The 25,543-nt window shown below is 33.4% G+C and overlaps 3 protein-coding genes across 6 annotated transcripts in view; 1 reads left to right on the forward strand and 2 right to left on the reverse strand.

Annotated features, from left to right (window-relative positions):
• Nucleotides 1–5,088, forward strand: part of LOC129567965 (DAZ-associated protein 1) — a 118,562-nt gene extending 113,474 nt beyond the window's left edge. The window contains exons 2-5 of one of the 2 annotated variants that reach the window (XR_008687896.1): nucleotides 1,259–1,592; nucleotides 1,703–2,349; nucleotides 2,599–3,581; nucleotides 3,740–5,088. Coding sequence is in view for 1 of the 2 variants with exons in the window: in XM_055445368.1 (XP_055301343.1) it covers nucleotides 1,259–1,592; nucleotides 1,703–2,349; nucleotides 2,599–2,899 (1,282 nt within the window). In the remaining variant the exon portion in view is untranslated. Of the gene's footprint in view, nucleotides 1–1,258; nucleotides 1,593–1,702; nucleotides 2,350–2,598 lie in introns of both variants that reach the window. The other variant, XM_055445368.1, reaches the window with a different exon arrangement.
• A 10,393-nt stretch (nucleotides 5,089–15,481) lies between these two features.
• Nucleotides 15,482–21,394, reverse strand: LOC129567815 (putative helicase mov-10-B.1). 2 transcript variants are annotated; one of them, XM_055445155.1, is made up of 9 exons: nucleotides 20,906–21,394; nucleotides 18,899–20,130; nucleotides 18,733–18,837; nucleotides 18,485–18,656; nucleotides 18,033–18,412; nucleotides 17,844–17,950; nucleotides 17,354–17,761; nucleotides 16,999–17,286; nucleotides 15,482–16,933 (listed from the first exon to the last, which is right to left on the reverse strand). In XM_055445155.1, exons 1-9 carry the CDS (start codon nucleotides 21,053–21,055, stop codon nucleotides 16,392–16,394), a joined length of 3,384 nt encoding a protein of 1,127 aa, XP_055301130.1. In that variant the 5' UTR covers nucleotides 21,056–21,394; the 3' UTR covers nucleotides 15,482–16,391. The 2 variants fall into 2 exon arrangements, with proteins under 2 accessions (XP_055301130.1, XP_055301141.1); XM_055445166.1 differs by having other exon boundaries at nucleotides 20,247–21,044.
• A 100-nt stretch (nucleotides 21,395–21,494) lies between these two features.
• Nucleotides 21,495–25,318, reverse strand: LOC129567859 (putative helicase mov-10-B.1). Of its 2 annotated transcripts, XM_055445218.1 has the most exons (9): nucleotides 24,793–25,299; nucleotides 24,545–24,719; nucleotides 24,041–24,476; nucleotides 23,260–23,322; nucleotides 22,783–23,190; nucleotides 22,408–22,695; nucleotides 22,235–22,334; nucleotides 21,872–22,136; nucleotides 21,495–21,800 (listed from the first exon to the last, which is right to left on the reverse strand). In XM_055445218.1, the coding sequence occupies exons 1-9, from the start codon at nucleotides 25,161–25,163 to the stop codon at nucleotides 21,645–21,647; spliced, it is 2,262 nt and encodes a 753-aa protein (XP_055301193.1). In that variant the 5' UTR covers nucleotides 25,164–25,299; the 3' UTR covers nucleotides 21,495–21,644. The 2 variants fall into 2 exon arrangements, with proteins under 2 accessions (XP_055301193.1, XP_055301201.1); XM_055445226.1 differs by lacking the exon at nucleotides 23,260–23,322 and having other exon boundaries at nucleotides 24,793–25,318.
• Nucleotides 25,319–25,543: the final 225 nt, after the last annotated feature.

Genomic DNA, 25,543 nt, shown 5'->3' on the forward strand with positions numbered 1-25,543 from the left:
CAACTAAAAAATCGTGAATTTGAACACAAAATGGATTTATCACAATTCCCGAACCCATCAAAATGCTTCATTCAAACAATTCAATCTGATGAAAATAAAAGTGTCGAAGCATTTTTTTTACACTGAACACATTAAGTCATTCTCCACATATATTCATATGATGTATGGCAAATCTTGTTATAAATCATTAATGGTTGACTTGCCCATTCCAAAAATAAGTGCAGTTCGTATGTTTCATAAAACATTTCGTGGATCTTAGTTCCATTGTCAATTTAATACATTTCATTTTCAATTCACATCCATTCCAGTTGCCTATATTAAACAGAATAAGAAAAAAATTATAGAACACAAGCTGAGATCCGAATGGTTTGCAATGTGTATATAAGCTAATTTGCATCGACTCGCGGATTTGCTATAAATGCCATACACTTTCTATGCTATGACTTGTGTATATATTTGTTTGGTATATTAGGTAAATTGGTGCGAGTCAGTGCGAGTTACTTGCAATTCAGCGCAAATCATTTTTAATTTACATGAAAATCATACGAGTCTTGCTGACTCGTGACGACAAATAAGCCCCTAGAGATGTGCACATGCGACAGAATACCGTGTTATAAATAAAGTTGGACGTAAACTTATTTGCGGTGCGCTTTGATGTTTGGCCACTTTCCAGCTATATTGCGGTGGGCATAAAAAATTTATTCGGTGAACCGAAACACTGAGACTGTCGAGTGTGTAATTGCAATGTGTATGCACTTTCGTCGCTTGCATATATGGATATGGTGTTTTTGACTTTGAATTACACGTATCGGGCTCTAGTTGAAGGTCGTACAATGAACTTGATTCAACTTTTTATGCTCATGTCCTTTCCTCACTGTGACTCTTTCACGCTCAACCGTGATTACCAATATGTAGTTCAAATCTTTTTTCCACACAAATACACACACACACACATGCACCCGTTGCTCGACGGGTCGATTACGCTCAAACTACAAAATCGTTTGAAAAAACAAGGAACATTTTTCGGCACTGCATTAATATAGAGGACGGACACGCAAACAGAATATTAATGCTAATACCGTTGTGGGTGTTGTTGTTGTTGTGTATTTGGCTAGAAATTTTAGGTTTCGCATACAAAAATTATTATTTTTTTCGTTTGACACATTAGTTTGTCTGGATTTTCGTTCACTCAATACTTATGCAATTCGAATAAATAATAAGCATTTAACGAATCGATTTTTTTCCATTTCATTCACAGCGCCACCATTGAGAATGGCACACTGATCTCACACGATTTGCATAATGCATTGGCAGTTATGAAAACTGAGCAGATAATGCCACAGCAACAACAGCCACAGAATGCAGCCATTGCTGTTGCCTCAACAGCCACCACAACAGCCATAAACAATGGGACAACTGCATCACATTCAGGTTCATCGGGTCGATCGACACCAAACAACACAGATTCAGCACCCGGAAAGTTATTCGTGGGCGGTCTAAGCTGGCAAACATCGGCCGATAAATTGAAAGAGTATTTCGGAATGTTCGGCAATGTTACAGACGTTTTAATCATGAAAGATCCAGTTACACAGGTACAAATCAGCACATTGTTTTTTTTGTTTTTCTTATTCTGATATTGTAAATAGAGCAAGTCTAATCGTAAACAAAAAAAAATCCATACCATTTACTTTCACATTTACAGAGAAGCCGTGGTTTCGGTTTCATTACATTCTCAGAGCCTAGTAGCGTAGAAAATGTTCTCAAAGTGCCAATTCACACATTAGATGGAAAGAAAATCGATCCAAAGCATGCAACACCAAAAAATCGACCGAAACAATCGAACAAAACGAAGAAAATTTTCGTTGGTGGCGTCAGCCAAGACACATCATCCGATGAGGTGAAAGCCTACTTCAATCAATTTGGTAAAGTTGAAGAGACTGTGATGCTAATGGATCAACAAACAAAACGGCATCGTGGTTTCGGTTTTGTCACATTCGAAAATGAGGACGTTGTTGATCGCGTGTGCGAAATCCATTTCCATACCATTAAGAACAAGAAGGTCGAATGCAAGAAAGCCCAACCGAAAGAGTCAGTCGCACCGACCGCACAGTTGTTGCAAAAGCGATTCATGTTGGGTGGTTTGGGTGTACGAATGGGAGTGGTGCCACCAACTCAATTGACCGGTCCCGTTGCCGCCGCCAGTGCGATCAATCCAACTCAACTGCAAGTAGTACAAGCTCAGGCACAGGCCGCTCAGGTTGCCGCTGTTGCTTTGCAGGCCCAGCAAAATGCCGCTGCCGCCAGCTTTGGTAAAATGTTCACCGCGTATCCACCGTTACATAGTTTTAGGTAAGTAAATCCAACATAAAAGAGAGAGAGAGAGATAACGCAGTAATTACAATGCATAGTTGTCTTGTAGAATAAATGTAAATATATCTATGCTTCAAATCTTATGCATAACTAACTCTTTGCCTTAACCCACAATTTTCGGTTTTAATTTAATGGATGTAATTTTCCTACTAACACCAACCAAAAAAAAAAAAAACAAAACCCACTGTCGACGAACAAAAAATTGAATTTTTCTTCTTTTTGCGCAAGATATGCACCATATCCAATGCCAACGGGAGCTGCCTCTGCCGCGCAAGCACATCAACATCCACATGCTGCTGCCACATCGGCAGCGGCAGTAGCACCGCAAACAGCTCATGTTCAAACCCATCAACATCAACATCATCAACATCAACATCAACCTCAACAAACTCATCAACCGCCTGGCCATCTTGCCACGGCACAAGCAGCCACCGCTGTCGCTCAGCCATTCCCCTATGGCATACCAAATGTGGACATGAGCAGTTTCCAAAATGTCGATTGGTCAAACATCTACGGAATGTATGTCTAAATACAAAAACAACAACAACAAAACACACACGATCGATCGAACAAACGAATGAAAGCACTCGCAAATAATGTGATCGGATCCCGAGTGTGATAAACATAGATTAACATAGGCGGTAGTATTTTTTTTCTCGAGTGAACAGAGTGATGAATTGCCCGAATAAAGCAAAAGATAAAAACACATACACACACACCAGACAAATTAAGGGAAAAAAATGCAAAAAAAAAATCATTCAATCTTTAATACTTTCATTACGAATGCCATCAGATGCGGGCAGCTACACAAATTTAATGTTTTAGATAGAGATATAAGTAAGACACAAAGCAAAGAACACAACAAAAAAGCAACAGAGATCCAGAAAAATTGTCCTAACCGAGTCGAGGGTATGCGTGCCAAATGAAAACTAAATCACAGCACACGCGAATTATTCATGGATCAACACATAACACAATGCGTGTTAGGTTTTTAAAAAAAATAAAAGACACACAGAGAGACCAAACAGCGGGATAAACAACGAATCAAACGAAGTGGAAACTAGGCAGCGTATTTATCACACATGCAAATTGTGCCATCAAAATCAAAGTGGGAGAAGAAAAAAAACCATAATTTGATCGCTGACATTGAAGTTCGGCTCAAGCAAACACACTATCCGAGAGTGAGAGACAGAGAGAAGAACCTGAAATAAGTAACCCAATTTTTATTTAATTCATCTATTCTGAACAAAAATTCCTGTTCATTCATATATGAACATAATTTTTTTTCCGTACTTATTACTCTGTTCGTATGTGTTTATTTTTTACTTTGGATTTTATTTGGTTTGTTCAAAATTTTATCGAATTTTAGATTAGAGTAACAATTTCGAGAAGAAAAACAACACCAGCCCCATTTGATTGAATTCGGTCTGATCGTATCAGGTTATTCATTAACCGTATCAGTGAATAAATCTATATTAGAGAGATGGTCTCATTTTATTTTATAGTAAATATAATACTGAAACCAATATAGCCCAACAATAACCCAATTTTTTTTTATTCGAAAAGAATATATCGACTCCTAACATGTATCCATTCACAAAGTAAATGTGTGTATTTTACAACATCTGTACATTGCGATTCTGTAGACCTATACGTATATGTATACCATATATATATCGAAACAGTGACAAAATTCTTGGTCAAAATTGGCAGTTGAACTATACGCATTGATATTAAACAACCGCCAAATTTAGTTGAATTTTGATTTTAGGATTTCTGTTTTTTTAGTTTATTGATACGGTTGCAAAAAATGCACTAAACAAAGAGAAAAAAGTACGTAGCCGGAATCCAGAATTATTTACTACTCACACAATATTTAGATGAATTTTCAAAAACATCAAAGAAAAAATTATTTAAAATTCATATCACTAACCACCACGGAACAGTTAGTCAATTATAATCTATTTTAAAAAAAAGTTCGAATTTTCCCTTATTCTGTTGTGTAAGTCCATTCACTATATCACCTGAAGGGGATGTAAATAGTATTTACAAAATTGTCATTCGAAAGAACAAAAAAAAATGATTATTTTCCGTAAAAAAAAAATGTAAGTGACAATAATACCAACAGACCATTAGCTATGCAGTAACTTAGAATGCGTAGGCCATTGACCAGGAGAATGGAGATCTTGAAATGAAACCTAAACTCAATAATACGGCTATCATTTCGATTTTATCATCTTTACTTTCAGTACTAGTGGCTTTTTTTGTTTTCTTGACAAAATTCATCTTCTATACATATATAGTAGTCTCGAATGGTATTTTACTCAACAACAACAAATGTATCGTTTGCTAATACTTTTTCTTCTATTGTGATAAATGCAAATTCTTTTCTACTGTGCTCTTATCGTCCCTCATAGACGTAAACGAGATAATTTTGTTTCTATTAACCTAGCTGCGCTGATCACGTGTTCAATATTTTGGTCGGCCAACAAAACAGACAGTCTCTTGTTAGTGTCTGTGCACGCGATAGATGTGTTGATTTGTAAAACCGCTTAGAATCCCGTTTTTTTGTCTTACTACTAACCGCCTGAATCAATATTTCTGGTTTTCTGGTTGAACAAAAAAAAGAGAAACAAGTTTAATTGATTAATATTACATGTCAATGTAAAATGTACGTTAAATACACAAACATAAGCCCACAAAACACCACAAAAGAAACTCACTCTGTTTTTATTTTCCTTTTTTTTCGTAGATTTTTACCCTTTTTTGTTTCGTTCTTGCTTCTTTTTTTTAAATTATTCTATAGTGTATTCAAATAGTAATTCGTATAAAACAAACAGAAAAAAAACATAGATTTAACAAGCAGACATATGGAAAACATTAAATTGAAGCAATTTTTGTGTTGTTGTGAGATAGACGAAAGAAAATATCTCACTCAGCGGTGAGAAGAATAAAAAATATTCAGAGAAATGCTCAGTTTCAACAATTCATGTGAACAAAAGAAAGAAAAAAAACGAAGAAAAATAATTATCTCAGCAACATAAAAATGTGGATTTATTGAAAATTAGTTGATAATAGTTGGTAAGCAAAATTTTTTTTTTCTTTGCAATAAGCAGTATTATTTTCGAACAAGTACACACACACACACCAATTCACAAAAAAACAACAACAACAAAAATTATCTATACGCATCTTCATATTATTTTACCTTTTTTCTCCGTCATTTTATCAATTTTTTTTTAAATTCAACATTTATTTTTCGAACTTAGGTTTTTCATTAAGTTTATACATTAGACTCAAGAATTACGAACAAAACACACAGACGCGATCGATCTGTCTAGATGAATACATGCGAGAAATGAATGTGTTGTTTTAATCATATAGTACTAGTTTGTAATGTTTAAATGCATAGAGAACATGAAATAATATGAGTACTCATATTGAATAACGATAATGATAAAGAAAACAAAATATCCCAGAGAAATAATCAATTACACATGCCCTCACACCAACATTATATATATATATGCATTCTAATACTTGATAGAAAAAACCAAACAAAAAACAACAACTGAAGTAAAAAAAAACAGTCAATCTACTAACCCCACACACATATTCACACCGGATGGAACTATATATTTGCAAAGAGCAACATATGCATCAACGCTTCTTGTAGATCAGTTTTTTTTCGTAGCCAGTTGAATAATAATTTGCCAAATGGTTTATCTCTAGAAAATTTGACATTCATCATTTCAATAACGTTGCCTGAATGGAAAATTTCTGTATGTACTTAAGAAATGCAAACAAACAACAACAACAACAAAAAATCTCCATTTATTTGTGTACAATTGAACTGTTCTATTCATTTCCATTTTAAAATTTAAAAAATCGTTTTCATTTCGTAGCTCTTGTTTGGCTATTTTTTTCCATTTAAATTTATGTTTTTCTTTTTTTTTTTAGTTTGTATATTCTGTGTTTTCTTTAATTTAATGATTTGATTTAAAACGAAAAACGTTTGGAGCACCGAAAATTTCGCAATTTCCGCAACTCCAGCGTTGTTTTTACTTTGGTCGAACGGAAAAACCAATTGAATAGATTACACAATACACAGCGAAAGCAGACAAATATACGCGGCAACTGGTACAGAGTTTTTGAAATGTTCGCTGACCTCGAACAAGTCAGTGCTTGCACAAATCCATTTTGACTTCGTGTGACGTCAACGAAAATTTCCAAACTCTAGTAGAAAAAAACAATTGAAATTTAAAAAAAAACAATTTAAATTGATTTCAATACCAAAATGTATTTCGAACCCTTTTAGAATAGGTATTTTAACACGTACATACATGTTTACCGTTTACTTTCATACTTCTTTTTATTTTAGTAATTTTAATTGCATAATTTTTTTCATTAATTTTTTTTTTCTCTATCGATTAAGCTTAATAAAAATGAATCCATTCACGTGGAAAATACATTTGTGTATGTTGTATTTTTATTTTTTTTCTCTCAAATTGTCACTGTTTTTTTTTTTAGTTTCACATGTTTATTTCCCAAGTATTTGTTTCTCTTCTTTATTTTGATCGTAGGTTGTGCTAATCAAAGCCTTGGATTTTTGATTTTTTTTTTGTCTTTACATTATACATATATAAAAACAAAACTAATAAGCACCGCTTTTTTACTTGGAATACTGTAGAAAGAAAAATATTTGCCACTTAGCTGAGTGTGAGAGCTATGCACTGATTTCAATTTGAATTTGAGCTCTACTAACTTACCCGCGATTTTATATCGAACTTGTTGTGGTGAACCGGATCCAAAATGAAACACCTATTTATTTTAGTCGGTAATTTTTTTTATCCTTACCCTGAGACTGTACACAAGACATTTGCGCTTTCGTACGTGTGCAAACAGAAAAGTCATTTTCATTGAGAAGAAGCTCTACATTTGATGTAGTGGCTAAAATTTGCATGTTCACACTATACATACAAAAGACTAATTCTATTACGCTAGTCGATATCATCACATAAAATCAAATCCAAACAGTTTCATACAATTTTTTTTTACTTTATTATCATTTCATCATAAATTTGGTTTAATTTTTAAGTTGCGGGTAAGTTTTGTTCTCTTTCAATCATGTATCAAAACTGTATATTTTGTTGAAATCATTTTTGTTTTTTGAAGTTAATTTTTGATCCTTTAGCCTAAGTTTGTCATCTCATAATTTTTTTTAGTTCCAAGGTAAATTGTCTGCTTAGATCGACTGTTCACGTGATATAACCGAATCAAGTCAATACTCAGTATCCATATATCTTTTCCTCTCGCTCTGTAAATAAAAACAATTCAATTGACACTTGACATCAGTTTGAAAAAAATAACGGTACAAAAAATTTGAACAAAATAATCCAATTCAATGCAAAATTGCATACAAATTAGATAGTCTTGTGATGTGTTTAAAATTTGAGTTTGTATTAGATTTTTGATAATTTTGTTTTCCGTTCATTTGCGTGTTTCGTTACGACCGACAGCAAACCAGCAAATAAAACCAAACAAAACTATACAATTCATTTTTCTTTAGACTTTGTGAGCGTTGTATGCAGAACCGTAAGAGATTGCCTGTTAATAATATCATGATAATATTCCTCTTTATGAATTCGCACTCAAAATATGTAATCAAGTATCCCCATTCATTCTCTATCAATCTGAATTTTGTTTAATTTTTCTCTTTTGTTCCGACATTCAGAGACAATTCGTTGTTTTTTTTCCGTTTGCTTATTTTTCTCTAGCCGAATAGATTATACTAACCTCTAATCATTTGTTTTCTACATATAGTTGAATTTGATACATTCGATTCGCGAGCATAGCAACTTTTTGTTACCATTTGTGATTAACATGTTCGTTTTTATTCCTTTCTTGAAATAATTTTGTAGATAAAATTTTCAATTTTTTTTCTAACTTCGGGACAATTAATAAACAAAAATTCATTTCATGGAAAATCGTGTTCAATAAACAAAGAAAAAAAAAATTCATAATTCCAAATAAAACAATTGATGATGATTGGATTCGTCGCGTTTCTCTAATAATTAAAGAAAACCAATTTGTGATTTAAAAAAAGTTGTAAATAAAGTGTAGCTCTTCTAAAATGGAACGATTCTTCTCCTGATGAACTAAATACAAGCACGTACGACTGTGAATAACAGTTCTTTACATGTATTTAATAATAATTAATTATTTAAAATTGAAAAGAAAAAAACAAGCACTTCGTGTAAATTCAGCATAGAATGTCTATTTTAAGGCTCAAATCCATATCATTTACGATAAACAACAACAACAACAAAAATTTTCCTCATAAAATATATATATTTTAACATAACATAGCAGTTATAACGGTTAATTAAGAGGATTTATCTAAACTAATTTTTATGAAACTGACAATAATGAACAAACAAAGAAAAAGAAAACGGTACTGATAAGCAATAAATTAAAACAAACAAAAAAAACTATTAAACTGTGAATATTCTAAATAATGAACATTGAATAAATAATGATAAAACAACAAAAAAATGATAAACAACATATTTCGTGACAAATTAATTTTAACGAATATTTGATAAACAAATATGTGAACCCAAGTTGTGTTCTATCACACGATAAAAAAAAACAAAACGAATAAACTCGATTTGGAATATTTTCTTGTTCGCTCCAAAAATGTGCGCAAATCAATTAAATGCCAACGATGTGCGATTGGCGCTCAACGAAACAAATGCTTCACAAAATATTGAAAACCAAGTACAAACTCGAATTTTTTTTATAACACTTTGGCTATAACGATCATCTTCTTTCTCATCGTGCTCGATTTCTTTTATTTTTAATCATTTTCCAAATGATATATACATTTCTATACATATATGCTCAAGTGTACAGCTATTTGCTTGATTCTCGTAGTATTGACCAGAAATCTGTTGAAAGTATTCTAGGTTACAAAGTGAGTTGCTTTTAGTTATCCTCACCTGAATATTTCATCATTTTGATTTTCTTCACAATTTTCATTTTTCTTCCACTGCGTCAATTTTTTTCGTTTTTATTCTGTTCGTTTCTTTGGGTAGCCAAAATTAACTGTTTACCTCACTAGGCAGTGTTGATAACATGTCTGTTGGTATCATATGCGACGACGACGAATTATTACACCACATGTGTGGTCCACAATCACGGGCTATACTATATATAGAGAAAAAAGAAAAGAAATTGTTCGCTGTATAAAAACAATGTTTGTATCAATACCATTTAGATTTAGAATCAAAACAATCACACACACACACACCCCGACACATGTAATTTCAAGTGATTTCTCGGAGTCATAGATTTGTGTGAAACTGATTGATCCATCAATTACAATTATTTAACCGAATTTTTTACGATTAGAACTGATTTTTGTTTTCGTACTGTAAATAAATGCAAAGAAGAAAATGAAGGTGCTATCACCACAAAATCAAACTTCGCATTTCACGATCTCTATTTAGTTTCGTATGTCACGATTATTTTTGGATTTTGTCGAATCGAATTTTGTCAATTCGATTCAGATTCGAATAGTTTATAACAACGGTATTTGTTTATTGTCAAGGGCCAAATGGCTCTGAAAAAGCCTGAATTCATCACACCTAGAATTATATAGCGTTGATCATATAAACAATGGTCTGTCATAGTTCATGAATAACAGGCCGTTTGTATATTTGAACCATATCTTAACATTTATTTGCAAAGACGTAGCGAAAATATTTACAAATATAATCCGAACAAAAACCGAATTGGAGTTAAGTATTTAAAAGAGAATTAACCTAACCGTGTTCTAGACAAAAGCAAACAATAATAATTGCGTTTTTATTGCCATTGATATCTTCATTTTTCTTTCTAGTTAGCTGAAGCAATTCTATCAAACCCATAATCATATTAAACGCACTAATTTAATTCTTTAGTCATAATTTATATATTTATTTACCCGCTCCAATAACAAAAAACAACCATCGAATACAATAAATATGAAAACATTTAATCCAAAAAGAACTTGACATTTATTTTGTTTATATTCTGATATTCATAAAAATATCAGTTAGTTAGCACACTTATTAACAAAATCGATTTATTTAATTTCCCATTGGAGAAGCCGACACAACTGAACCAAAAATTGTAATTGTAAATGATTGAATTTCGGACAAATATATACTAAATTTTGTATACAAATAAAAAAATACCTTACGTTCTTAGGCAAACAAAATTAGATTTGAGACCACCTTTAGACACTTAGACAATTTGACAGAAGTTGTCCCAACATGGGTTGTATTATTCACAACAAACAACCATACTTTTTTTTTCTGACAAAACACATAATAATTGAATTTTATTTCGATTTCTTCTTGTAAAACAGAGATAAAGTGCTCAGGCTCTACTCAACGATTAACATAAAAAAATGAATAACAAAGTGAAAATAAATGGGGAGTGAAAAAAAAAGTGAAATGACGTCTGTAAGTACCAACCGTATACATCCGTCAATCGGACAGATTTTGTGCTCATTTCTTATCTGTACATAGCAATTGGTTGGTTTTAAATATTTAGACACAAGCTGAACATTGCAGTGCAAAATATTGTGTTGTCTTTTGGGATTTGAAATTAATAATATAGAAAATCGCAAAGAGTTTCGATTTAGCGTGACTCGACCAGTAGTGATGTTGTTTTTGTAGCGGTAAAACAAATGTCATCGAACAAGCATACCTAGCTGAGACATATTTATGGATCAAAATCCAATCCGCACGTCTACTTGACCAGAGAGTTAACACATGTTGTGTGCTAAAATCGTTCAAATGTATATCAATTGTATCCGTGTGCTGACCTCCCAATAATAATGAATCGTTTCATGTAGACTGTCTACAGTAGACAATTAGAACTAACAACGAATCAAGCACTTTTTTATCATACAAAAAATCAGAATAGAAATTTAATGCCTATTATTTGTTGTTTTGTCGTAATCAGAACGTATTTTTGCCGATATTTAATTTTTTGGTTTTATATTCTTCATGGTATTGATACACTTATTGTAAAAAAAAAACAAGTCGATGGAAACGAGTTTAGTTGTTCGTTTTATGATTTAGAAACTTTTAGTAATCAATAGCAAATTGGTAATATTTTTGGTCATCTTTAATAAAATGAAGAAGAAAAAGCGATTTGTTCTCAAAAGTTGTGTACAGTGTCCACCTGAATGAGAACTAAATATTACATATAAACAGTACAAAACTAGACAATTGCGAACAAACCGAGCATATCACAGCATAAGATGTTTTATAAAACGCAGTTTGAATGTGTTGGCAAATGAATTAGTTATACACAATAACTCGCTGGAAAATCTCATTTCGAAATTGTGTGCTGGCCTTTTATGTTTTGATGATTTGATCGGTTCGGTAAAAATAGAACGATGCAAAAACGGTACGATTGAGAAAAGTTCGTAATATATTTCACTCCTTCACATATTTTGAGAAAAAAAAAATCCATATAATCTAACTCACACATATAGACACATCATACACGAATATATAGTCAATGTTCAACTAAAAACATAGATGTAATGTTGAAATAAAAAAAATGCATGTTGTAACATTTGAAGAGGTTTTTAAACCGAAAGTGACAACAATTGTATGAGAGCATATTATTATTCAAGAGTATTCTTTTTTCTATTCGAAAAAAGTGGAAAGTGGAAGTTTGAAGTTTTTTTTATGGAAATTAAAAATATTCATACAATTAAAACCAATGACATGTATCACGATTGTGGTTGTGTTTTTGAGCAGAATTAAACCCTTTCACCGTAGAATGAAGTGTAAGCGTTATTAGAACTTTAGTGAAAAACCAAAACCAAACAAACTACTCTATATATATATATATTGATTTGGAACTCAATAAATGGAAAATTTAGATACATATACTCACACATCCCACGATTAAATGAATCACATTATGTTAAATAGTTAAGACACATGTTGTACATATTTGAGATGGAGAAAAAGGAGAAGAAGTGACATAAAACCTACAAAAGTATTAATAAATTAAATGCATTCACTTTAGATCCTTTATACACATATATATTTATCGGATCCAAAAAGTCTGAATGCTTAGATCGTAATACTACTATTTAATGGCTATTAAAGAAAAAGTAAAGAAAAAACCAAACAAATGATAAAACAAGAAATCTATTTCCAAATGGAAGCGCTTGGTCGATTAACTTTGGGTATATACATAAAGTATGAAGTTTGTGTGCTAGAGATGCAACGCTGAAAAAAAAGGTAAATGTTGAGAAATCATAGAAAAAAAAATAAATATTTGAAAACAAAAAAAAATTGTATCGTAAAGAAAAAGTGTTTCAAGAAAAAAGTATTCAAGAGCATACCATGCATAGACATTTAGTATTTAATACTAGACATAGACATAAACTTACAGTTGATCAATGTTTGAACTAAATAAAAGCATACTCTATCAATTCATTCACTAACTGGCTTACATTATTCACTGTAAGTTGTAAACTAAACTACTATATTATCGGTGTAGTTAGCTTGTCGAAATGTATTCTGTTCTGTTTTTTTGACCTATATATATATTTTTTCGTCTGTAGTGGTAGGCATATTTTATTGACAAAGACAAAAATAGAAAAAAAGCAATTTTTCGACTTGAAAAGTCACATTGTCTATGAAGGACACTCTGTCCACATCTACATTCTTGATATATTCTTCTGTAGCCCTTATTCTTCATTCACGATGGTTTTTTTTCTTACAAAAACAAAAAAATGCACCAAACTCCGGTGTGCGACGTTGAAGAAGAAGTCATTTTCTCTTCACGACAAGGAGCGAAGAACCATGATTCAAACGACATATTCTCTTGGACAATACTATTTTCTAATTAAATGATAATATGAAAAGAAGCAAAGCAAACAGTATTTAGTGTGGAAAATTTCATGGAGCAAAGTAAATGCACACATTATATCACAGTACATGGTTGAGATGAATTGACAATTTGAATGCAAATAAAATACACCATTTGATAAATGCATGCTCACATTAAATTTAAAGCGGCACGCGCTGTCATTGCGTGTGTGAATAGTGTTAGTGCAGTATTTGAATAGATGCACCACTAAACCAAAACTAAACCAGACAAAAAAAACATTATTATACATTTAAAAGAAAAAAGCATATATCCAAATCATAAGCAATAATTGTTGTTGTACACGTAATTAACAAGTTGATATTTAAACACACCGAACATCCAAAATGAGCTTGATGTAAAAACAAAACCATACAATATCTTTCTTTGGTTCTCTTCAAACGGTTTTGTCATGAAACCAAACTCATATTTGTTTGTCGATGTAAGTGATTGAGGCTGATGCATAATTTAGAAGCAATCGAACATACACAAAATAGTTCATTGCATCGAATCTTTCTCTCTGTGTCTGTGTATGGCTGATTGATATTTTCATTCATTTTCTGCAGAGGATGAGCAAAGATGCGCCATTAACACCATTGAATTCTATAATTTGCGTTTCCTTTAGATCGGTCTTTGGTTTATATGAAGGCAGAGTACATTTAGAAATAAATCAATTGTGAAAAATAGATTGTATTCTTAAGTGTTTTTAAAATCAATAGAAACAAGCTTGTAGATTTTGTGCTGTAATTTCCGGTTTATTTTCAATTTTCTACCCTAATTTTTGTTTTTCATTTCTTCTTTTTTTCTTCTATAAAAATGACAATAAAAAAAAATCGTAGAATTGGTATTTCCATTGGAATTCCATCCCAATTTTACTTTCATACGTCAATTTTATAATATTAAAAAATTATTCACATTTTCAGTTCACTTCCATTCGTTATCTTTCGTTTTCGTTTCCAAAATGAAAAATAAACTCTGTATTCGAATAACCCCATGTGTTAATTCACATTATCATTATCTAATACAAAACCCAGCAAAAAAAAACATTACGAAATATAAAAAGTAATACTTTGAAAATAAACATTATAAATATATATATATTTGTTGTAGACAGAGATATGGTAGTCAATAAGCAAATAGTAACAAAACTAATAATGTTTAAATATATGGGAGAAAGCAACAGTTTGTTCTCTGATACCAGCAACCATACAAGAAAATCATTATTTGTATAATGTAGTCATTCACACACACACACATACACCATTATGTAAATTATAAGCTAACCTTTCAGATTTAAATGGTTTAACAAAAATCATTGAAATAAAAATTTGACCGAAAAATCCAAAATTTCCTATTCGTTGGTGATTTATTATGTATGCTTTGAAGTATATTTCTGATTTAATGTAGAAAAGTGGATGATTGAAGAAGATGGAAATTGTTGGCATTTTCAATATATGGAGGAAGAAAAAAATCTCCATTTAAATGGATGAAACATTATCCGTTACACTACAAATAAAAATTCCATTATTTTGCCGACATTTTTTCTCTACTTCTGGCCGCTTTGCTTGTGCTCAAGTTGATAATATTGAAGAAGAAAAAACACAAAAATAATAATGACTCAACCCATAAACATATTTTTCCCGTAGTTATTTTGTAAACATAGCAATAGTAGACAGTCCAAAAAAAAGTATCCCAATTTTAAGTAGTTTTTCGTTTTGTAAGTTCACTTTTTGGTACATATAACATTTTGACTAAAGGTACCGTAATCTAATGGCATTTACATATAATTTGATTGCCAATTACGTTGGGATTGATTTTCCCATTGAAAATCGATTCCCTTAGAAATTATGACTTTTAAGTATATTTTATTTGGTTGCACACTGTTCACAATCATATGACTTATTTTTCGGATGAAATCACATTTTATTAAGTAGACTAAAATGCACATAGAAGCGATTCGAGCAGATGTGAATCCGTTGTAATTCTGTTTGGCAAAAAAATTGACTCGAAAGAGGATTTGGTTCGTGTTAATCGAATGACAACATGAAAACACAATCGGTTTTTTTTTGTCAACAATCTCTATGTGTGAATTAACTGTTAGTTAGCTATTTATTATCCATATACCATTTAAATAGAAAAAAAAACAAATAACAACAACAATAACTTTGAAAAAAATGATGCATAAACAGATAAATTTTATTAATTAGCCATAGAATATATATATGAGAGAAATAAAAAAATCTCACTTATTTCGTTACCTAATACTCTGCAACACTAACTGAATAAAATAAAATAATCAATTTTCATTTCCGTATTGGTACCAAAAAAAAACTGAATGCGTATTTTAATTGATTTGTTTTGTTTCACTCATAGACATTGATTATTCTTTCTTACTCTACGTGTGCTCCCCCACACCTTCGCCTGTTTTGTTTACATTTACAATTCTTGTTGTCTTATAGATGTGTAGTTTTTCGACGTAACTAATTTTCTATGCTTTCTCATTTTTATTCTCGGAATAGATTGATTCAAATCAAATATATATTGTCCTTGGTTTAATTCATAAAATTGAACAGTTTCGATTACGTAGAAGTCTTTTGACGTTGTAATGATCACACAATTTTTTTTTCGATAGATTTCTCTTTACTTCATATATACATTTTTTTTTACAAATATTTTCTTCTCTTTTGGAATGGCATGAACACATCAACACTCTACTTTGTAGAGTCTACACTAATGACTGTAAATAATCTTTATACTAATTGAATTAAATTGCAAATTGGGTGGGGTTTCACGAATAAATATGGGTAAGTTATACGGATTTGATACCTCGTTGGAACTAAGGCACTTTTTACATAACCATAATAAACATTTGAATAAAGTCAATAAAAAAAAGAAACAAAATATATTGTATTTTTTGGATGAGTGTGAATGGGGTTTGAAAAAAAATGACGAAAGAAATTATCTGGTATCTTGTTATGCGATACGATGCTTATGGTTTTAGTAACTCTTGTCGGTATTATGTTAGCTGGCTGAAATTTTATGTCTTTTCGGACTTGATACAAACAAGCTCTTATCTACTTCAACGAAAATACTTTGTCACTTTGAAAGAAACTATTATTTTTCAAGCAAAATTCCATGACGCGCAGCCAATTTGGGTCGAGTTTTAAAGTGTGTGGGTCACCGATGATCACAACCAAACATTTGGCTCGAGTAATCACCACATTCAAGCGCCTTGGTTCACCTACAAAACCCAGTTGACCATTCGAACGTACCGTTGAGATGATCATCACCGGCTTTTCCTTTCCCTGAAATACTTCAGCTGTTCCAACGGTCACTTCGTCGAAGTTTAGATAACGTAATTTTTGAGCCAAACGATGACGTTGTTTGCGATACGGAGTGACTATGCCAATGTCCGTTTGAGTAATTTTTCGCAGCCCCTTTTGCTGTGATCCCTTTGGCAACAATTGTTTGATCACTTTTATGACCTCCTCAATTTCTTGATCGTTGTACCAACTGAATTCGGTAGATTTCACACATGAACCCTTCACCGATTTAAAGACGACTGGAAACTTCTTCGAAGGTAAGAAACGTGAATCGATGTACCAGTTAATGTTTTCTAGATGAAAATAACGTACGAATTAGTATGAAACGGTCATATGGTAAATACAAAAAGAATATTACTTTCTGCTGCACAAGCCTCGAGTTTATTCTCATAGAATAGCTCATTTGGAACGCTAAGAATATGCGGATGCGATCGATAGTTCTTAACCAATTGCGTAATGTACATCTCGTTGAATTTGCCAGTTGTAGCGTTGCGTGTATAAAGGTTTGTACAACATAACTGTTCCAACCACGATGTGCTGTATCCCAATGCTTTGGCTTTCTCTGATTTGGTCACTGCGTCCAATTGCTTTGGATCACCAGCTAAGACGATTTTTGCATGAATCTTTTTACTTGACGTACATAAACCTATGAATGAAAAATATTGAAAAATGCACAAATCCACGTTACTTGGTGTTAGTTGAATGACCAATACCTGCAATCGGTATGAGGCACATGGTTTCGTGTGCACTGGCACACTCATCTATAAATACATAGCCAAAATGGTTAGGCCGCCAAACGTCCTCTATACGAGCTCGGGTCAGACACCCAGCTGATGCCAATGTGCAAATGAACACACGAAACTTATAAAGATACTTGAGCGATGGATAGAAAATGCCTTCTCTACTATAATTTGAATTCCGTGCAACGTTTCCGTTGATCTTTTCATTTTTGTATGACTTTGCGTAGAAGCGATACATTTGATCCTCTGCCAACACATTAATCAATCGCTCGGCGATCTCATCGCATGCAGCATTTGACATTGCACAGACAAGCACTTTCTGATCAGTGGTGCGCATAATCTGTTCAATGGCAGCTACCAATGTTCGCGTCTTGCCGGTACCTGGGATCCAAACGAAATTTTTAGGAAATAAAACATGAAATTTACTATGATTTCATAGCCGTTAGAATCGAATATACCCTACCAGGTGGTCCGAAAAGAATGAAAGGCAACTTATCCGTCTTGCAAATTATGTTTTCCACAGCAGACTGTTGCTCGGCATTGAGCTGGCTCAACATTGTCCCTTCACGTCTTTGGGAAAAGAAGAAAATGGAAATGGAAAATCATATTCTTGATCATTATCAAAAGCGAAAAAGTGAATATGAAAACATACTCAAGAATCGGTTTTTCTGCACTTTGTTCACCATTCAATGGGGCTAGATCGTCTTTTTTATATTGAAAATTATGTATCAATCGAGTGAATAAATGCTCTTTTTCGATAAATTCCAATGCAAAGTGTTGGAGTTGGAACGGCATACGATTTACGGTAAAAATGATATCGTATAATTGACCGTCATATGAATGTTGAACCTTATTGAATGTCTCCGGGAATATTTCGATATAGATTTTGCTATTTTTGACACGAAGAACTTGTCCCCATATTTCACTTTTCGCTTTTGCTCTTCCTTTTACTTTGACATTGGTTTCAAGCTTTGGTTTCAATATAAATCGATCAACCACATTTTCTTCGATTGCACCTTCAAATTCTGGATTCTGTGGTTGGAATAGACAGCAATACGATTGGTTAGCGTATGATTTGGGTTCGATTGAACAGATGTTGCTTACCGGGACGTCAAAATAAAACTGTCGATCCATATGATAGGTGATTTTAACGTTGGTTTGATTAAAAGTGGCCAGGTAACGTGCTTGTTCATCCTCTTCCAAATGTATCATTGTTGAATATCCATTGATGTAATCTTTCAATTTTGTTCGCAATTTTTCCTTTTGAAATAGTTTACTATTTTGTGTGCGATTGAGAAATATGCAAACAAATTAATTCAATTCTATTCGAATTTTATCTTTTTAACGCTCACCTGAATATCTCGTTGAGTTCGGTTATTGGAAGATGTCTATTTTTACCAATTGCTTTTATGTCATCAGGTACTGCGTACGATTTTAGGGTAAGCATATCCAACGGTCTATAAATAATGCAATCAAATTTAAAATGGAATCATTAAGTTGCAAATTTGTTGAACTTACGCGTCATATTCAAAATTCGATTCATCGTCATCCAATTCATTTTCATCTGCATTTGCCATACTTTCGTATTGATTGGATCGTAAACCGATAGACGGAAAATCCTTTTCCGCATAGATTTCCATGCAATCATCATGCTCTGATGAATGTAGCAAGGCCAGATCCACCTCTAAAACTTGACATGGATTGCTGTTTATAACATAGCGTCGAAATTGACTACAGGAATTTTTGTTCGGTGTCGCCTTTTGACCAGAAATGACGCAAACTTCACTCTGTTCATCAAATTGAACGGATTCAACGACATCCAAAGTCCGTGATTGTTTATTCACATCGATTCGGCTTTTACAAAGTCGAATTGCTGTGCCTGTATTCTTGTTAGTGCGAATCAACAGTTGCATATATTCCTCATGCAGCTTTCTACCGACAAACCAAATCTCATTCTCGTATTTAGCCAGAAATGGTTCGTTGACAGAGAATTGAATACGGACCAAGTTCAGCACTGCAAACCACAAATTGCTTGCGTTATTTGAACTCGATGGTTTTTGTTGCTCCACAATTCGCTGGACGCAGAGCCGATTGTGACGAACAACGATGTTGCTGGGATTGAACTCGAGGTCAATTGAAGCCTCTGAAATCCTTTTCAAATAGGATACTTCTTCTGTTGTTAAATCCAAATGGCCAATCTCATATTCGGTATCATTGTATTCGCACATCGGTTTTTGGTCATCGTCGATGAAAAATGTCACCGTGTGCGAAATATCCAATTCACTCTCTGAATCGTCGTCCCATGGAAACGTATCCGTTGGCGCGCTGACATATGTCAATTGCGGTTTGGAATCAGCAAACAGATTTGCGTAAAATGAATCGTCGTCACTGTCATCCGAATCGCTTGGAACACCATTTTCAGCTTGCGGTTCGATTTCGATAGCATGATTTTGAACACAATTCAGTGGGTCCGATTCGTCCGATTCATCCGACTTTTCCGCATTTTCATCAGTTTGGCCATTGGTTAAGTGTAATGTAGAGAAATCGTCTACTAATTCAGATGTTGATGGATCTGCTTGGCCTATATCAACAATATCCATTGTTGATTGACTTGAACCAACTCCGCCACTACACAATTCCTCGATTGCAGAAGATGAATCAACATTTTGCTGTAGAACGTTTCCAGTCTCTGCATTTTTCTTTTTTGATTTTATCGTCTTTGACTGCTCTTTAGTCACCAGTTGTTTCAACTAAAATGAAAAAGAAAGGCACAAAGTTAAGATAGTTTTGCAAACACAATCATTCACACTTCTTTGAGCTATGAACTTTTTTTTTCATGAAAAATCCAATATTCCTATCCAGTTACCCATCGAAACATTCCAGGCATTTTGTCGGCGATTTCGATGGAAATTTCTAATCGTTGATTATTTATAGCATATTCATCGACTATATCTAATCAATTATTATGAAATCTCCATCAGTTAATGTGAACACATTCAGCTACACAAACAACAATCGAAACAACATTGAACTGTCAGCTGCTTATTTGAAGAGCACAGTCAAACACAACCGCATGGTGAATGAAATGACAGAAAAACCGTAACGCAGCCTAACGCAACGTACATTGTGCTCCGCAAACACTCTGATTTGAAAACTGTACGACTTCAGCATGCGGTTTATATAGTGGTGCAAATTATGGGAATCGTTATACAAATAAAAAACTTTAAATTGCACCGAACAAATGATGCAAACGATTCGAAAAATGTTGAAATGATCAAGAATTTTTGAAGAGGAAAATTACCTTTCGTTGGAAAAAATTCATTTTGAAAGTTTTGACATTCATAGTGAACTTTGACAAAGAATATGGAAATGTATTCAGTTGCAACAGACGGAGAAAACAAATATTTGGATGTGCAAAAATGGAAACAATTCATGGAATTTGGAATAAATTTGTGCTGTAATATACAGTGTGATATGATATCGGACAGACTTTCGAGCAATGTACCGATCTGAGCTTCAATTTACCTTATTGTTGTTGACTTCGGGAACGCTTGATTTTTGTGCAGCATTTGGTTTCTTCTTCGAATCGATTACCAATGAAAATGTCCCATCGTGCATTTTAACCCACTTGGAATTGGTTGGGCGCTTGGAATTTTTCGATTTCTTCTTTGGCATGTTTTTGACATCAAACTAATTGAAAACTATGAACAGTTCGATTAACGAAACGACAATACAGTGTAAATTTTCACGTTTGAACCACTCAAAGCCAGATGTACGATTAAACGCGCAAACCACCTATACGACAAACCTAGATGAATATTTCAAATAGTATTCGTGTTACCACACACACACAAAGACAATAGTTCAATATTACAACGGCACTATGTATTTCCAAATTTGTGGCAGCAACCCGCTTGACTTTTATGTGAACGGTTGTAAAAGTAAACAAGAACTTGCACATTCAAAAACGTGCCAATAAATTTCTGTCTCGCTCTATCTCAGCTGAGTGCTCTTGCGATTCTGTTTAATGTGTTCGTAATACTTACTTTGCATTTATACAATTTTTCCACTTTGCAATTCTTTTACAAAAACTTTTGATCGATAATGCAAAAAATTAGTACTGGTCTACTTTATATTTTTTTTATTGCACTCGTCATTCCAATAAAAAAAAAGTTACATATATTATTTGAAAATTTGAAAAAGTTGCAAAAAGCCAGGCGAAAAGTGTTTAAAACAAAGTATTTGGTAAAATGCACTTCAAGCATTATTTAAAGTAGAAATTACGCTGGCCTTGTATCAAGCATCTATTTTTCATGCAAAATCTTATAAATACGGACCAATTCGGATCCTTGTACAATAAATGCGGGTCGCCCACGATAATTAGTAGACTTTGTGCACGAGTTAGCATGACATTAAAACGCTGTAAATAAAATGATTCTTATGTTAAGACTGATTTGTCTTGAAAAATAGAAATAAAAAGCCAAAAGAAACCTGTGCATTGCTCAGAAATTCCCCAAGATGCCTTTGTCCAGCGCGGACAGTTGACATGATCATTACTTTCCGCTCCTGGCCCTGAAAAACTTCAGCTGACCCAATTGTTATGTCAATGTATTTCATCTTATTACACTCCTGACGGATCTTTCTACACTGAAGCTTGTATGGAGATACAATACCAATGTCGGATTTGTCGACATCATTTTTCAACAGCTTTGCTATTAATTCCATAACCGCATTCACTTCCTCAAGATTGTATGAACTGATGGCAAACAAGAGAAGAGTTATTTCACATCTCCAATATTTTATATTTGAATGTATTTTCCAGTCTGTCTAACTTAAATCATGATTTCAACAAACCTAGTTTCATTCTCTGGACGACGACATATGCCTTGAATGGATCGAAAAATAATCGGAAACTTTTTCGATAGTAAGCCTTCAACATCAAGCTCAATGATATCTAATGGAGTCATAAAGCAAATTAAATTTCCCAATCACAAAAGAAATTGTTGGCAATTCTAAGATGCACGTACCAGGTGAGACCATTGCTTGCAGTTGATTCTCGTAAAAAAGTGTGTTGGGCACCTTTAAAATTGCTTTGTGGGAACGGTAATTTCGTACCAATTGCGTAATGTAAATTTTATTGAACTCGCCAGTTTGATCTTGGCGTTTGTAGAGTGGCATTTTGAACAGTTGCTCGAACCAAGAAATCTTGAATCCCATACTTGTTGACCAATCGGATTTTGTGACTGCATCCAATTGCTTTGGATCACCACAAAGAATGATTTTGGCGTGAACTTTCCCAATAGATGTGCACAATCCTGCAAGACGATTATATTTAGTTTAAAAGATTTAATTTCAGTTACCCAAACGGTTGCCAGAATGATTGAATAGGGATTGTTCATTACCAGCAATTGGAATCAGTGCCATAGTTTCGTGAGCACTGGCACATTCATCAATTATTACATAGCCAAAATGATCCGGCTTAAAGTTCACATTCACTCGGGCTCGGCTCAAACAACCAGACGTTGAAAGTGTACAGATAACCACACGAAACTTGTATATTTCTTTCAAGGCGGGGTACCTTAGTTCGTCATCAAATAAATTGCAATAAGGTTTGATTGTCGAACTGATTTTGTCCAAGTCGTAAGACGTCGAATACATGCGCATCATTTGGTCTTTGTTCAAAACTTGACACAGTCTATTCGCAATTTCATCGCATGCAGCGTTTGACTGAGCGCAAACCAAGATATTTTCTACTGTGGTTCGAACAATAGTTTTAATGGCAGCTACTATGACTTTTGTCTTGCCGGTGCCTTTAAAGGAATTGCACAGTTTTTATAAAAGTAAATAGCAAGAATGCAAAGGGTGAACATAATGCATACCGGGCAACGCAGCCAACTTCACGTTGGTTACTACTGAAACCCATTGATGCCCATTGACGTATGCTTGTGATTGAAAAACAAACAAACTAATGTTAACCAAATGAAAATTAGTTCCGGAAAAAAATTGGAAAAAATATATCCTGAAAGAGTACATTTTCTACTTAAATTTTAGCCAAACAATAAGCGGCAGCTTTCAACTATTCTCCACTTTCATTGGATTTCAACGGTCAAAGTGTATCTAATGTAATGTAAACTAAATGCAAGTGGAGACGATGTGTAAAAAATAGTGTAAAAAAACTTTTAAAATGGGAAAGGTTCTTTGGAAAAAAAATCGTAGGTTTTGTTTCGTTACAACAGTGCTTTAAAATGAATTCTTTTCAATAACTTCATACTTGCATTCTGATCAAAAAGCAAAGTTTTGTAGCGAAACAAAACCTACGTGTTTTTAAAAATTTGGCTCAATATAAGTAGAAAAGGTACTCTTCTAGGAAATATGTTTTCCGATTTTTTTTAAACTAATTTTTCATTTGGTTTTAGTTAACTTTAATTTGTTTATTTTTCAATCAGAAGCATACGTCAATCGCAACGCAAAGTGGCACAAACTTTTACCATTTTTCGCATACACACGTGTATGAACGCGATGATTAGATGCAGATAATGGGACATGCTTGTGCCACTTTGCGTTACGACTGACTGTAGTGGACCGGGCAACCGCTTTGACGTGGCTCTGTCAACAATGTTGCCCCATTTATTCACACTTTGCAATATAAAAGAATCCTACCAGGTGGACCATATAGTAAATATGGAATTGGGTGATGTTTGCCTTCAACAATGCAATTCACCGCTTGTCTTTGCTCAATGTTTAACTCATCATTATTACAATTGGTGAGAGCTGAATCGCTTGATGAACGAATTGAGCGTTCCTGTGTATGATACATCGGGTTATTTATCAAAATATCAAACAGTCCATGCTTCGTTATGTAATCGATTGCATTGTGTTGCAATTGGTAAACGGTTTGATTCAACTTGAAGGATATATCGTATAACTCATTTGTAGACGGCATTTGTTTTGGCGAAGTAAAGAGGTGAACGTATATCTTATTCGACTCCTTCCGATTGATTTTTCCGTCCCATTCTTCTCTTCCATACTTTGAGATAAGCTTGAATCGGTTGACCTGGCTGTCGTCAATTGCAGCAAGCAGCTCATCTGCACCGGGCTATGGAAATGCTACATTGATGAGATCGAAATTTGCTTTTAATTTAAAAAAATTAGTGAATAGTGTACCCCAAGAGTGATGCAATACTCCTTTCCACCGGTATGGCTAAGTTTCAATCTTTTTCGGTCGTATTGTCTTATTTTCAATTCGTCAACTGCCTCTTCAAAGAAAACCATCATATTGTATGCCTCAATGTAAAGTTTTAGCTCATTTCTGAAGCTTGACTTCTGTGCAATCGATGTGCTACAATTCAAATATCATATGATTAAAAAATATTCATTCATATGAGGGATGAACTATTCTTAATTCTATTTACTTGATATCATCCAGCATCTCCTGCGGAGTGTCTTCATCTTTTTGAATGTTCAAAATATTTCCGGGTATGGGATAGTTTTTCAACTGTTCCATTTGAAGAAATTGATGTTTTTTCTTACGCTCATCTTTTTCTGCATAGTTTAATATTCGTTTTTCGAAATATGTACGGTAAGATTGATAAGATTGCCTATAATATCCTGAATATCCTGAATGTCTCCCTGAGGAATAGCTCCCTGAGGAATATCTCCCCGAGGAATAGCTTCCTGAGGAATAGCTTGATGTGTTTGATGAACTGCGAGCCACAAAAAAAGCCGTACATGCTACTGCACATACAGCGGATGCTACACATACGAGTGCCGTTAGAAAACCCATTTAAAAAAATATTTTTTTAAACAAACTGACAAGTTAATTAAAGTGTTTTAATATCTAAAATCGAAACTGGTAGACTGTAAATAATCTGATGAAATATTAACTAGTTGTGTGAAAATGTTTATCCTATTGTCAAATCAAACTGTCAATGAATTATCGCGAATCTCCGGATGACAACGCAATCGATTCAAATGTCATATTTGCATTTAAAAATTTTGAATCCGTTATTTTCTGTTGAAATTCATTTATTTCAATGGAATTTCAAAAGCGATATTGAAAAAGCTGAAGAAACCGTTGTCAATGCTATTTCTAGTGAATCGCATGAGCCTGAAACTGAAATTAACAATATGTGAACGTCCGATGAAAGCATAAATCATGAGAAA

This window comes from Sitodiplosis mosellana, unplaced genomic scaffold (genome assembly GCF_009176505.1).
Source record: "Sitodiplosis mosellana isolate CC-2019 unplaced genomic scaffold, AAFC_SMos_1.0 Smas_scaffold_1, whole genome shotgun sequence".
Lineage (NCBI taxonomy): Eukaryota > Metazoa > Arthropoda > Insecta > Diptera > Cecidomyiidae > Sitodiplosis > Sitodiplosis mosellana.